Below are 14,961 nucleotides of genomic sequence, written 5' to 3' on the forward strand. Positions count from 1 at the left end.
TATCAAGAATATTAAGTATGCAAACTGCAAACAAGAAAGAAAAGAATAGGTTTATTTATCCAAACATGACAAAGCGTCATGCGTTTAAAAAGAAAATCCAAACTAAATCGTTTTATTTGTTGGTTTGCTCCCATAATATTTCAGATATGCTGTAGTCTATTAATGTTATGATGGTCGCATTTATTTTATTGCATTACTGATTCAGCATGAGAGATTCTCCTCGATCCGCTATTAGGCTATTAATATTGACAAATAAAGTATAAATTAGACCATACGAACATATTGTTCAACTGCAAGGAGACAACACATTTTGACTTTATTAAATATATATTTTATTAGTTCATTTTATAGCTAGACATATCAAAAACTATCCCTTGATTACATTAAATTGTTACAGTAATTTCTGATGGAAACATCGTTCTTCACGTAGGCCCGGCATTTTTTGGCTAATGTCCTCTACTCTTGACTAATAAAATGTTTGGTATATGATAACGAAGCTATTATTGCTGGGAAAGTCAAAGAAGATGTGCTTTATTCCTTATGATCCAAGTTCCACCAGGCTGGCCGTCATGGGGTTGAGGAGGCCGTCGTGCATGGAGAAGTGGTGGTGGCCCTGAGAGTCTGAGCCGCTGACGGGGATGATGGAGGCGCTGGGGCCGGGCGGAGGCGCAAAGCTGTGCAGGGGTGGCAGACCTGAACTGGAGGGCATGAGGATGGCTGGGCTCATGGAGGTGTGATCCGGAGTCGCCGCGGGAGATTTGTCATCCTCCGAACTTTCACATAGAGATTTGTTTTCGTTCACGTGAGAGGTCAGTGGGTTGTGGCCGCTTGGATTTGCTCCATCGTTTTCCCTGTTGAAGCAGATCGTTCAAATTCATTAGCAGGACAGCAAAAACAAAAATCACCGCTTGCACATACAAACACCTGGACTGTGCATAATAAAATATATGATACTTTTATTTTTCAGCATTAGGAGGACATTAAAGGCATATTTCAAGTTTCAAGCAAAAGCTCTAACTATTTATATAAATTAATTCTCTTTTTGAACTAGGCCTATATTTAACAATTATAGTTTAGTATAGTGATTATATATGATTATGACGACAGCTCCGTCTTAATTAAGCATCTTCTTTGGCTCCGTTAAGATGATTTTTTTTTTTTTAAATTACACATTTAAATAGGCTACACAAGATTTTAAAAGATTAATAATATTAAATATCCGTATCTATGTTTTAATAATAGTCTATAATATGGATATTATAAATAGGCTATTTTTGTGTTTAGATATATATATATATATATATATATATATATATATATATATATATATATATATAGGCCTATAGTTATTTTTTATAGTCAAACAATGACTTTAAGCGTCACTCATTAATTAAAAAGACAGCATCAATTGTCATGCACTGATGCCATCAAATTTATCAAACATTTGGGGTTATGTATTTTCTAAAAGCCAGTTGTTTTAAAATCTTTGACATTAAGTTTGTTAATTTATCTTTCTGTCTTTATTTTTTCTTACCATCAAGTACACTAATTAATGTAATTTAATTTTTTTTTTACATGTTAATATATGGACATTTAGTACATTGTTAGCATAGATAGCAGCTTGTTTAAAGTCTTGAAAGTAATGGTGTTCTTCGTACCTTTCCTTTGCTTCTGCGGCACGATCCCTCTGCCTTCTGTTCTTGAACCAGTTGCTGACCTGCGTCGTGGTGAGGCCCGTGGCCTCGGCCAGTTCTCTTTTCTCTCTCGGGGAAGGATACGGGTTGTGAGTGTACCACTCTTTAAGCACACACCGGCTCTTCTCCTTAAAACAGTAGCTGGTCTCCTCTCCATCCCAAATGGTTCGAGGCAGCGGGAACTTTCTGCGCACGCGGTACTTTCCCACTGCGCCCAGAGGACGACCGCGCAATTTCTCCGCTTCGATATAGTGCGCTTTCAGCCAAAGCTGTTGCAGTTTAGGGTGGTTGTGCGGAGAAAACTGGTGGCTCTCTAATACTTTGTAGAGCTCCCTGAAGTTGCCCCGGTGGAAAGCAACCACGGCTTTCGCTTTCAATACGCTCTCGTTTTTGTGGAGGTGCTCACAAGCAGGTAAGGACCACAGAAAGCGTCCGAGACGTTCGATACTCCCACCTTGCTGAAGGACCTCGCAAACGCAGGCAACCTGCTCTTGGGTAAATCCAAAAGTTGGTGGCATAGACATAGTTGAGGGCAATGGGATACTTGATGTCCTGTGCGTATCTCACCCACTCTTAAGGCGATATCCACTTTGGAAACTCAAGCAATGAAGCTCCCACAACTGAAGAATTTCAGTTCTTGATGTACATTTTCCATGAAAAAAAGTCCAAAGTAGAAAAAACAAAACAAAAGAAAAGCTAACAGTTTGAGTCAGCGTCTTGCATCGCTCAATCACATTAGTTGCAATATCATGACGCGCTAATCATTTCATTCTTACGCGCTCTCCTCGTGCGCAATAGATTCTTTCCTCGACTGTCTTTAGCTATCAGCCCGCCCTCTGGTTATCATATCTCTTACAGACTCGCTAGTGTGTAAGGACGGCTAGCGCATCCTCCTGGGGAATCATACGGGCAAGTGTGGAGAGAAGTTGTGTAGCAGAAACTGACCCTGCCTCTTGGATATAGAGTGGCACTTGGATGTCATGCACCTCGGGGGAAGGAGTGCGCGCAACACACTCCAAAAACAGACACTGCTGTGCTCTATTATAATAATAAGGGGAAATCTAGCTATAGCTACAGTGACATGTTTTTGTTATTATTAACAAAAAGTTTTGCAGGGAAACCACTGCCCTTTTGATAGACTTTCATTTCACCATCACTTGTTTGCATGAAAATGCATATAGGCGACACGTGAATACTGTATTTATGTCATTTTCTAAACTAATACGGAATCATAAAATAAAATATTTTTGCAAATTTGCAAATAGCTTTTAACATAAAGCAAATATGGGAAACATAAAGTAAACCTGAAAAAGCCATTTAAATATTTCTTCGAATTAATTATTTTATTAGTAATGGATGGCGGGCACCAGAGGTTTGCTGGATTGATGTTTGTGACGAGAAGTCTCTGGTGTCGTGTATCTGACGAGTTATTTTGGAATGTAACGCGACTCCAGCGTACTTTTTCATATGGACATTGTAATTCTAGCATTTGGTTCCAGAGGGACACGGATATTTGGCAAATTCATTTTATGGGGAGCTAATATATTCAGTATATGCCAGCTCTCACCGAGTCATGAAAATAATTTGTTGTTAGTTTGCATATGAAAGCAAAACATACTTTTTTAGATCGAATATGCTGCTCAGTGGTATTAATATATTTAATATAGTAGTCATAAAACTATTACTGTAATATTAAATGGAATTCACATCTTAAAAAATAATGGTTCAGCAAAATTGTTTCCTCTTTTCAAACACAATTTTAAGCTGTATAACTTTTATGAGTTGGTTCTTTGGAGATTAAAAACAGTTTTTTGGTGTTACATTATAGATCAGTGTTAGAATAAAAGTTCCTTTTTGATTAATTGGAACCTTAATTCTAAGATTTTTTTTTTTTTTTTTTTTTTTTTAAAGAAGCAGAAAAAGTAAACAGTAACCATATATCTCACATATATCTTTATGCATTCAGAAACAGTGGTCACGTATTTCCCCCAAGTACCTTTAAATTTGCATGACATGTTTCACGTTTGCATTGTGGCATACTGTATTACGTATTTTACTTGTCTTTTTGTAAAAAAGTCCACACCCATCTCAATAGCCCGCCGACACACATGCTCATTCTCACACACGTGTACACGCAGACGTAAAGGGTTGAGTTTTCAGTAAAAGGACCTGATTGATTATACATGGCTGGGATCATTTTCCAGTGAAGGGGCGGAGATGTCTGAGCAGCCGCTAGCCAGTCTGAGACCTCCTGAGGGCAGCCACAGCAGCAGAAATGGGCAATGGTGGACGTTCAGTAAGCGTCTTCAGCTCACAGCATGACAGAAGGAGTCAGTTCAAGTCCATTTTGAAAGCCATTCTTTATTCAGCGGAGCTGCTTCACGCTAGCTTTGCTGTGTCATTCTAAACCCTGCGTCAGAGACAGTGAGCCGAGCTTGGCTGCTGTCTGGTGCTCCAGCCTCTGACCTTGATGATGGAGAACTGAGGAGATGATGGAGACAATGTTTGCCTCTTAAAGGGCTAGTTTACTCTTTAAAGGCACAATATGTAAGATTTTTGGAATAAAATATCCAAAAACCACTATATATTTTGCTGACATTATCCCAAATGTTTCCAAGAATCCAGAGAAATAAGCAATTATAACCAGGACATGGACTGTGTCATTTCGTCGCCTGTCAATGATGTCATATCCACGTTACCCTTGATTTCCAGTTTTATTTTGTAGAAACCATGAAAACACCAAGGATGCTTTAATATATTATGTGTTTTATTAGACAGTTGAGCAGCTGTTTGGATACATTCATTGATAGAAAACTAATCATGTTATATAGATCAACACAGTAAGTCTTATTGTTTAAATCTCGTTTTCTTGATTTACCGCAAGTACCATGTTTTACCATGCCTAATATCAATCTAGCTTACTGCAGTGTGCAACAAGTGTTTCATAGCAGCTGCCGAGCGAACTCACAGAGTAGCATTATAACAACTTTCAACACATAAACGTATCTAATATGATAAAACAGCACTGTGTATATGTAACGGAGGCCAGCTAGTAAGAGCTGTGAGGGGTTACATTGGTGCCGTGACCCGGATGGGAGTGAGGTTTAGGGGGGTGAGTGTAACAGAGGCCAGCTAGTAAGAGCTGTGCAAGTAAACCTCACTCCTCTGATCTCAAGAGATACTCTAGCCAAGTCAAGTCAAGTCAAGTCACCTTTATTTATATAGCGCTTTTTACAATGTAGATTGTGTCAAAGCAGCTTTACATTGATATCTGGTACATTGTTTGACTGCACAGCAGCTCTTAAAGAATAGTGTCAATGCAGGCAGATCAAAAGCACTGTTGAATATCAAAATGTCAAGTCAAGTGTCCCCAACTAAGCAAGCCAGAGGCGACAGCGGCAAGGAACCCAAACTCCATCAGGTGACATCAGGTGGCAGACAAGTGGCAAATTGGTGTTAAAATGGAGAAAAAAACCTTGGGAGAAACCAGGCTTAGTCGGGGTGCCAGTTCTCCTCTGGCCAACAGTGCTTTGTTACAATTCAGGTTGCTATCATAAGTCCAATAGGATCGCAACATTAAAAGTATTTATTTCAGTTCCATCCAATTGAGGATCGTATTCATCACGCCGGTATGGACGGTTGTTGAGGAACTGTGTCGTGGCTGTCGTGTCGATGAGGCCTTCACAGGGGATGATCTAGTTGACTCAATCTCTGCTGATACTTCAGGGCTGCGTTGTGGTCGTGTCAAGGTGCAGGTCCTTGGTCTCACCTGGATACGGCCCGGATCCGGTTGACTACGGTGAACCTCGGGATAAACAGAAAGACTAATATTAGCGTAGATGCCATTCTTCTTCTGATGTAACGAGTACATCAGGTGTTATAGGAAGTGTTCCCGGTTCCGGCTGACCTAATTTATGCAGCCTAATAATCCTTTAACGGATTTGGAAATATAAATTGGTAATGTGTTATGTGTATGCCAGGTTAAAGAGATGCGTTTTTAGTCTAGATTTAAACTGACAGAGTGTGTCTGCTTCCCGAACAATGCTAGGAAGATTGTTCCAGAGTTTAGGTGCCAAATAGGAGAAGGATCTACCACCTGCAGTTGATTTTGATATTCTAGGTATTATCAGCTGGCCTGAATTCTGAGATCGCAATAGACGTGAAGGACTATAATGAATTAGGAGCTCGCTCAGGTACTGGGGAGCTAAACCATTTAGTGCTTTGTAAGTAATTAGCAAGATTTTAAAATCTATACGATGTTTAACAGGAAGCCAATGCAGTGTTGACAGAACTGGGCTAATATGGTCATACTTCCTGGTTCTAGTAAGAACTCTAGCTGCTGCATTTTGTACGAGCTGTAGTTTATTTATCAGGCGAGCAGAACAACCACCCAGTAGAGCGTTACAGTAATCTAGCCTTGAGGTCATGAACGCATGAACTAACTGTTCTGCATTTTTCATTGAGAGCATATGTCGTAGTTTAGATATATTTTTAAGATGGAAGAATGCGGTTTTACAGATGCTAGTAACATGGCCTTCAAATGAAAGATTGGTATCAAAGAGCACACCTAGGTTCCTAACTGACGACGAAGACTTAACAGAGCAGCCATCAAGTGTTAGACAATATTCTAGGTTATTACGTGAAGAAGTTTTTGGTCCAAAAATTAGAATCTCTGTTTTTTCTGAATTTAGTAGTAGGAAATTACTGGTCATCCAATTTTTTATATCAGCTATGCACTCCGTTAATTTTGTGAATTGGTAAGTTTCGTCAGGGCGCGAAGAAATATAGAGCTGAGTATCATCAGCGTAACAGTGAAAACTAACGCCATGCTTCCTAATGATATCTCCCAAGGGTAGCATGTACAGAGTGAACAGTAACGGTCCTAGTACTGAGCCTTGTGGTACTCCATATTGAACTTGTGATCGATATGACATGTCTTCGTTTACTACTACAAACTGATAACGGTCAGATAAGTATGATTTGAACCATGACAATGCAATTCCACTAATGCCAACATAATTTTCGAGTCTATTTAAAAGAATATTGTGATCAATAGTGTCAAATGCTGCACTAAGATCCAGTAACACTAATAGAGAGATACAACCACGATCTGATGATAAGAGCAAATCATTAGTAACTCTAATGAGAGCAGTCTCAGTACTATGGTACGGTCTAAATCCTGACTGGAAATCCTCACAGATACCATTTCTTTCTAAAAAGGAACATAGCTGTGATGATACTGCCTTTTCTAGTATTTTTGACAGAAAAGTGAGATTTGAGATCGGCCTGTAATTGACTAATTCTCTAGGATCAAGTTGTGGTTTTTTAATAAGAGGTTTAATAATAGCCAGCTTAAAAGTTTTTGGTACGTATCCTAATGATAAAGATGAATTGACGATATTGAGAAGAGGGTCTATGACCTCTGGAAGCATTTCTTTCAATAGCTTAGTCGGTATAGGGTCTAACATACATGTTGTTGATTTTGATGATTTAACAAGTTTAGACAATTAGCGACTGACACTAGCGACTGACACTAGAGGTTGCAGCCTTTAGCCTCCTTGTTAGAGCGCCCGACTCCCATGCCGGAGACCCAGGTTCGAGGCCCGAACGGAGCGGGGTGAGTAGGACCTGTGTGAGAGGTTACATATACCCCGCATACTCATGACCGGAAGAAGCGGAAGCGGTCGTCTGCGGCATAATAAAAGCTCCACTGCTCTTGAGCCGTGTCGTGTCGCGCTTGTCTCATAGCAGTCGCTCCAGCGGCCTCGTTCCACTCCAACTGCTTTCAGCCCCACTCTGCTTCATACTACAGTAATGTTAATAAATCTTTAATACATTAGCTCATCCATGAATATGATTTCTGCCCAAGTCCTGTTGGATTCTTTTCCAGAAGACAACACCTCCCATGATTCCGCGAAATCAAGGAGTCATCAAGCTATGCCTTTGTTTTGAATAAGTGACCTCTAGCGGCGTAAATTACATATTGTGCCTTTAATTAAGTAATTATTGTGCAAAGATTGCCGGTTTCTCCTAAAGATAGTTTGCCAAAAATGAAACTTCTGTCATCTGCCTCACCTTCATGTCATGCCAAACCTGTATGACTTTATTTCTTCTGCAGAACACAAAGGAAGACATTTTGAAGAATGTTTTAACTGTTTTTGTCCATACGATGAAAGTAAATGGGGTCCAAAACAACAATAATAATAAAATAATAATACATTTTATTTAAAGGCACCTTTCAAAACACTCAAGGACACCGTACAGTTGAATGATAGTCATAAAACTAATCAAGACATGATACAACAAAACAACAGCTATTTAACATACATTATTTAAAATTTATCAGAGAAAGCTAATTTAAATAGGTACGTTTTAAGACGTGATTTAAAAGTAGCCAGACAATTACTTTCTTGTAAAGATTGTGGAAGAGAATTCCAGAGACGAGGAGCAGCACAGCTGAACGCCCTGGACCCCATAGTGACTAAACGAACAGAGGGTACAACAAGAGAAACAGAAGAAGATCGAAGTGTAAGCTTCGGGGTGTAGATATGAAGCAGTTCGGAGAGATATGAGGGTGCAAGATTGTGAAGAGCTTTGAAAGTGAGAAGCAGAATCTTGTACTCTACCCGATATTTAACAGGAAGCCAATGTAGATGATAGAGGACAGGAGAGATATGCTCAATGGAAGAGGTTCTAGTAATTATACGGGCAGCTGAGTTCTGGACCAACTGAAGTTTATGAAGGAGTTTGTGAGGTAACTCAAATAGAAGAGAATTACAATGGTCGCCACTGACTTTCCCTGTACGGACAAAATTACATTTTTCAAAATCTTCTTTTGTGTTCTGCAGAAGAACTTTTTTTTTTTTTGGTAAACCCCCAAATGAAAATTCTGTCATCATTTACCCTCATGTCATTCCAAACCTATATAATTTTCTTTCTTCTGAAGAACACAAAAGAAAATATTTTGAAGGATGTTTGGCAACCAAACCATTTTGATTACCATTGACTTGCATTGTATGAACAAAAAAACAACTGAGACATTTCTCAAAACATCTTCTTTTATGTTCCACAGAAGAAAGAAAGTTATGCAGATTTGGAAAGAAAACGAATTAATCATGACAGAATTTTCATTTTTGGGTGAACTATCCCTTTAATTTCACTCTTCCATATGTTTGTCTGTTACAGTTGACATTCTCTGGTATATCCACCTTATTGATCATCTTTCTTTACTTTTATCTAAAAAAAAAAAAAAAAACTGACTGTATATTAAACTTTCACAATTTTCTTCTTTGAAAAAACTCTTGAGTTACACTAAAAGCATTTTACACTGTGATTTGGCATCCAAGGAAATGCACATCACCACCTGGACCGAAAGAGGAAGAACAGGCAATCCAAGCAGCTCTCTGCACACACCTGCACCTGTCTAATGTTTCATGGGCCATGAGCGAGAAAGATGTCTGCTAATCTGCCCACACGGCTGGGCAGCGTTCGTTTTTCCTGGAGGCCCGTTTCTGACCATGCAGTGGCCTAAGCCTTTTTCTTTATTCAAATCAAGGCAGTTGTGTAGGGGGCCATGGGCAGAGACACCCAACACCCGGCAATCACACTGTCCTCCACTCACAGCGCACACTCTAAATGATTAATGAAGCTGGCTCACCTTCCCTCTCAGGAGGGACGCGAAACCTGATAGCGCCGGGAGAGGCTGCGCTCAGCCGCGTGTGCGTGTGTGTGTGTGTCTGTGTGTTTTCATGAGCGAGAGCACTAGGAGAAGACGTGTAGGGCCATAAGTTTCATCAGTTTTGTCTGGTGTTTGACGCAGAGAGAATTCACAGTAGTGTACCAGTGACAATTTTGTAGAAGATGATGACTGGCTAGAAGCAGTATTTAACTGCGTTCACATGATAGTTCATATTAATGTTCCACCACCACATGCATCATTTCAAGCTTTAACACATAATCAGAGTATTGTGCCATTATCTAAGATGCTAAATCATGTCAGTACTTGTTCTCTTTCTCTCTCTCACACACTCTCCTTCTCCTGTCCTCTTGTGTGTTGGCCCCCTGGGTGATCAAGTTTCAGCCCTCTGTCCTCCTGGCAGGCAGAGGGATTAAATGTTCATGCATAGGGAAGTGACACCACCAGTGTCTGGGCAGGAACATGCTTCTCAGACTGTAATCAAAGCACTATCTTTCATTCTACCTCTCTCTATCTCATTTACTCACTCTTATATTTTCTTACTGTTTAATATGCTCGTTTTGGATACTTTTCTGAACTATGAAAGATTATTAGCAATTTTATCCAATAAAAAAATGGTCTCTGTCAAAAGATATAATCTCTGGTTTAAGTATATTTGCTAATCCATACCAATTACAGTAATGTCGGTATGGTGTGTAATGTGTTGAAACACCTGTGACATATAAATCTGACTTTGTCACAGATCTTATTAACAGCTGATCCTCCGCATTCCCAAGTGTTTTTATTGGGAATGTTGGCTTATAGCAGATGAGTAGCCTGCAGAAACTACTCCCCTAATGTTTCATATACATTTAAGGAATGCGTCCATGTGTGGTATAGAGTGAGCATTGTAAATTTTCCAGAACAGCAAACTAACAGCAAACTATGTCCTGTACAAGTGTCACTGTAAAATTTTCTGTAAATGGGTTGATGACATGGCACTCCATAATATCCTTTAATGTATTCAAAAATACTTAAAAAATTTAATTCATACACAGTATAATCCCCCAAACTAGGTGGCGCTCTAATAATGTCAACTGCATTTTAGTTCATAGGACAAGTCCTACAAAATGTATATCTCCTGTTTCATTTGTGTCTATAATGCCTGCTACAGACTGTATGTAGACTGTACGATGATGACACCTATTGAATCGTAGGCTACGACGCAGGTTAGTATAGAATAAAACGTCATCAGCATTCGTTAGTGGTAAACAAATATAGCAAGATGGATCGCACTTTGGCAATTGTGGTTTTTATATTCGCTGAAGAAAAGAGGAGAAAGCAAATGAGGAGAATATGGACGCGGTCATGGCTAGGGAAAAGAGGCCAACTTGGCATACCAATTTTGCAAATGGAGCTTGAGGTAGGAAGTTTTACAATAAGTTTTAGCGCCATGTCATGTTGATCAATGCCATTTCATGATGCATTTTTGTTGGCTAGTCAGTAGACGTAGGTCGTAGCAGCAAACGCTGAGAAGATCATGCTAAATTTCTGACAATGTCAGAAAATGATCGCAGGCTATCTTTGGTCGCAAGACCGTTGACAACGGCCATCTTTGAACCTCTCTCACTGTGTGACGTAGGATCACCACGATTGGTCATCTTTTGCCTGGTACAGCCCAAAATCGTTCAATGTGTATGTGTGTGGGCATGAAACGTTTCCGCTACTTGTGATTTTTTTTTTAACTATTTTTTTAACTCTTTCTAGGCTGTTTACCCAATCTTCATCTAACTTTTTATTTTGACAACTTTTTGCTTTTATAGCTGCTTTGAGCTATAGACTACATTTACAAAAAGTTAAAATAATTTTGATACGTAGAAGCATTGCAAAGATGTTAATGAATTACATTGGCTGGCATTACGCATTTTGACAAATTGACCTGTATATTGTGAATGCAAAGTTGAAGTTTAATGAAACTTGATACGTATAGACAACAGGACATTTTGAGGATACACACAAAGTCACTTCAAATTTTACCCATAGGGGGCGCTACAAAAAAAGGCCCATAAAGCTGCAGCTGAACAATTAATCAAGTTGAAAAAAATCGTCATTGTTAAGATGAAATTTTCTGCTAAATTATGCAGTGCCCCTGAATCAGATGATCATATGCGTATCCACTTCTGCATGACAACTTTTCCACCATTTTTTTTCCACAAAATTGGGTATTTACCTTCATGAGACACTCCTGACAAAAAGTTGTCAAAAGAAATTTGATTCATTGTTGTGGGTGTGGCCCATAATAACTAATTGGCCTATATCTTGTTAGTGTATCATTGCTAACAGCAATTTTTACAAAATCAGCCATTTATATCAATAGGAATGAGAGGTGAAGGCAATAATAATAATAATGTTGTCCACCATAACAAATCCTTTTAGGTCTCATAGTTGTAGCACTTGTAGTAAAAAAAAAAAATCATCACGCAAGGGATTTCCTAGATCTGGTGTGCCTCACTCCCTATCCTGACCGCTTGCTTTGCATAACAAAGGCATGTCTGCCTGTGGAAGGTCCTCGAGGGAGCTTTGCAGAATATGTGAAGTGGGTGCTGGTAAAGTATGGTTCCCTGCTCACTGTGTACATCATGGAAGAGGACGATGCCAGCCCCACTCCGGACCCAGAGCCCAGCCTCATTTAGCCATGCCTGCCACGGATGACAAGCCAGAGCCAACCGCTGAATCAGAGCCCGAGCCCACCATGAAGATCAAGCCAGAGTGATTGCCAAAGGTCATGTTCGTCCTGGAGCCCAAGCCCATCACAAAGTCTGAACAGGTGTGTGAGCCGCAACAGCGTCTTCATCTCTGCTGGTTCAGCCCAGTCCCAAGTCGTCACTGTCTCTGCTGGTTCAGACCAGTCCTAAGTCGTCTTTGTCTCTGCTGGTTCAGTCCAGTTCCAAGCTGTCTACATCTCTGCTGGTCCAGACCAGTCCCAAGTCGTCTTTGTCTCTGCTGGTTCAGTCCAATTCCAAGTTGTCTACATCTCTGCTGGTTCAGACCAGTCCCAAGTCGTCTTTGTCTCTGCTGGTTCAGCCAGTCCCAAGTCGTCTTTGTCTCTGCTGGTTCAGCCCAGTTCCAAGCTGTCTACATCTCTGCTGGTTCAGACCAGTCCCAAGTCGTCTTTGACTCTGCTGGTTCAGCCCAGTCCCAAGTCATTTTCGGCGCTGCTGGTTCAGCCCAACCTCAAGTCTACATCACCCAGCTCCAAGTTTCAAGCTCCAAGTTTCCTTTGTCACCACTGGCTCTGCCCAACTCCAAGTCTCCTTCATCACGGATGGTCCCACCCACCCACCCAGCCTCCCTCTCCCTCTTCCTCTGTCAAAGGCATCCAGTTCCTCTGCCTCACCTCTGCTGTCTCCTTTCAGCCCCTCGGCACTTCCAGTGGTTCCGCCGCACTGCTCAGTTCTGCCTGGGGCTTCCCAGTCATCAGCTCTACCTTGACCCGTGGATCCCTCAGCTCCATCTCAAGCCTCAGAGCCCTCAGACTTAGCTCTCTGACCCATCAGGTCCAGCTCGGACTTCCAAGTCTTCAGCTGTGCCTCATCCTTCCACCCCTCTGGCTTTGCTGGGCCCCTCCTTCCCTACAGTTCCATTATTGTTAGGTGCACTGACTCCACCCCGGTCTGCCAGGCCCACACCTCCACCTCTGTTCCCCGTACCTGTGGATCCACCATGGCCCTCCATGCCTTCCATGTCACCCTGGGTTGTCGTCTCCTTGGATCCACCTGGGTCCTCCACCCTGCACAGCTACACCTCAGCCTTCGTCCTGATGACCCTGCTCATAGTCACTCCTTGGCTCCTCCGACCATCATCTCCTCACTGGTTCCTCTTAACTGTTGTATACTCATACTCCATGGCTCCTTCCTCCATCTCCATCATTGTGTTTCCCTCTGCCAGATCCTGAGTCTCATCGTTCTTCGTCTACTCCTTGTCCTCTTCGGGAACCCCCTCCCTTCCCCGCTTTCACAATCATGTTCTGTTTGGGTTCATTGTCATGTTCTGTTTAGTTTTCACTTCTACTGTTGTTTGCCTGAGTTCTCATTTATTTGTTGTCATGGTTTCTGATTAGATAAATATTATTAAAAATATATTTACAGTAATATAATTATTTTTTACTTATTATATTTTTGAGTCATTACATTTAAACAAACAAAAAAAAAATGGTATGAAAGTTTTGGTTTTAAACCACATAAAACAACATGAATACAAACAGTATACATTTCTAAGAACTTGGCACATGTGTTTTAAAATATTTTCCTTTTCTTTATCAGGGACACAACTGCTAATGCTATTTGTTTATTTGCCTGAATAATGAATTTTAAATACTATAAATATGTGTACAGTTGTACAAGACTATGTACAGTGTGGCTGTCATCATTCCACTATAATTTCATCAAATTATTCAAGCAATAGCTCTTTTGCATACAGTGATTACGGGAAACATATTTCATAACCACAAATACGAAGTTTGTTTTATGAAAAGTTTAAGATTTCAAAAGAGCAGTCAGAGCCCAAAATCAACAAATTGTTACCATACGCTCTGTCTTTCAATAAAGCTGTCAAGAAAACATACACACTAACCCGACTATAATAAGAGTGATTGATGTCACTCTCTGTTATGTTCTTGATCACCATTGGACCATTAAGGACCAGTCCAAGCTCAAAGATAACTTGTTTAAAGTGACCATAGCCTCCCTGTGTGATATTTGTTGTTATTTGTGACTGTACTCTCAAAGAGCTTCTGCTTGTTCGGGTGTTATGAAGAGTGTTCTGTAAATATTTTGTAACCGTCTACCATGCCAGTGAAACCATACACTTGCTACAATGTGGAAAACATTCTGACTACATACTCGTCTTCTGCTTGCCAGAGACTGAAAGCAGATCTTGGAACTCAGGGATAGGAATCAGTCCAGTTGACTGGGTCATCTGACCTGTTCTAAGGCAGCTGTCCTGCTCGCAAGCCCCTTTCCCCATGCTAAACGGGGGTCAACACATTTAACCATGAAGTTATGGGAGCAATTCGAGGAATAAGCAGAGAGAGGCTTTTGGGGAAGCCTGTACATGACGCTTTTCTTGCCATCTGACCTTTCCGCTGTGACACTCTAACTGCTAATTCAAATACCAGCAGCATTTGCAAAGCTGCACAAATCGGCTTCATCAAACTTGGTCATGAAGGCATATAAATTAACAGCAGGGGCCTGTTTTTGGAGTCTGACAGTGTAGACTGAGTGCAAAGAGCTTTGTGTGTAAGACTAGGTCCTCAAGCGATGCATGTCTGTGTGCGTGTGTGTTTGAAGTTTCTAAGTCTAAACAAGGTTGTTAGGCCTGTGCTGATAGGTCTAAATGTGTGCTAATGATGAAGTGTTAATGGAGGGTTGGGTTGATATTGACACTTTAAATCTGCGCTATTCCCAGTGGACCAACGGTAGGATTTGACACTGTGTTTGGGGCGGTGCGTGTATGTATGTGAGTCTGTATAGGTTTGCTGGTTTGTAAGTGTGTGTGTTCTCATTGTCAACGGTGCGGAGTTTCCTCAAGGGT

The 14,961-nt window shown here is 40.7% G+C and overlaps 1 protein-coding gene across 1 annotated transcript; it reads right to left on the reverse strand.

Moving 5' to 3' along the window:
* Positions 1–308: 308 nt before the first annotated feature.
* On the reverse strand, positions 309–2,664 carry LOC127523742 (homeobox protein SIX2-like). The gene is made up of 2 exons (XM_051914802.1): positions 1,659–2,664; positions 309–851 (listed from the first exon to the last, which is right to left on the reverse strand). The coding sequence occupies exons 1-2, from the start codon at positions 2,216–2,218 to the stop codon at positions 539–541; spliced, it is 873 nt and encodes a 290-aa protein (XP_051770762.1). The 5' UTR covers positions 2,219–2,664; the 3' UTR covers positions 309–538.
* Between the last annotated feature and the right edge of the window lie 12,297 nt (positions 2,665–14,961).

The sequence above is a fragment of the Ctenopharyngodon idella genome, chromosome 12 (assembly GCF_019924925.1).
Source record: "Ctenopharyngodon idella isolate HZGC_01 chromosome 12, HZGC01, whole genome shotgun sequence".
NCBI classification, from domain to species: Eukaryota; Metazoa; Chordata; class Actinopteri; order Cypriniformes; family Xenocyprididae; genus Ctenopharyngodon; species Ctenopharyngodon idella.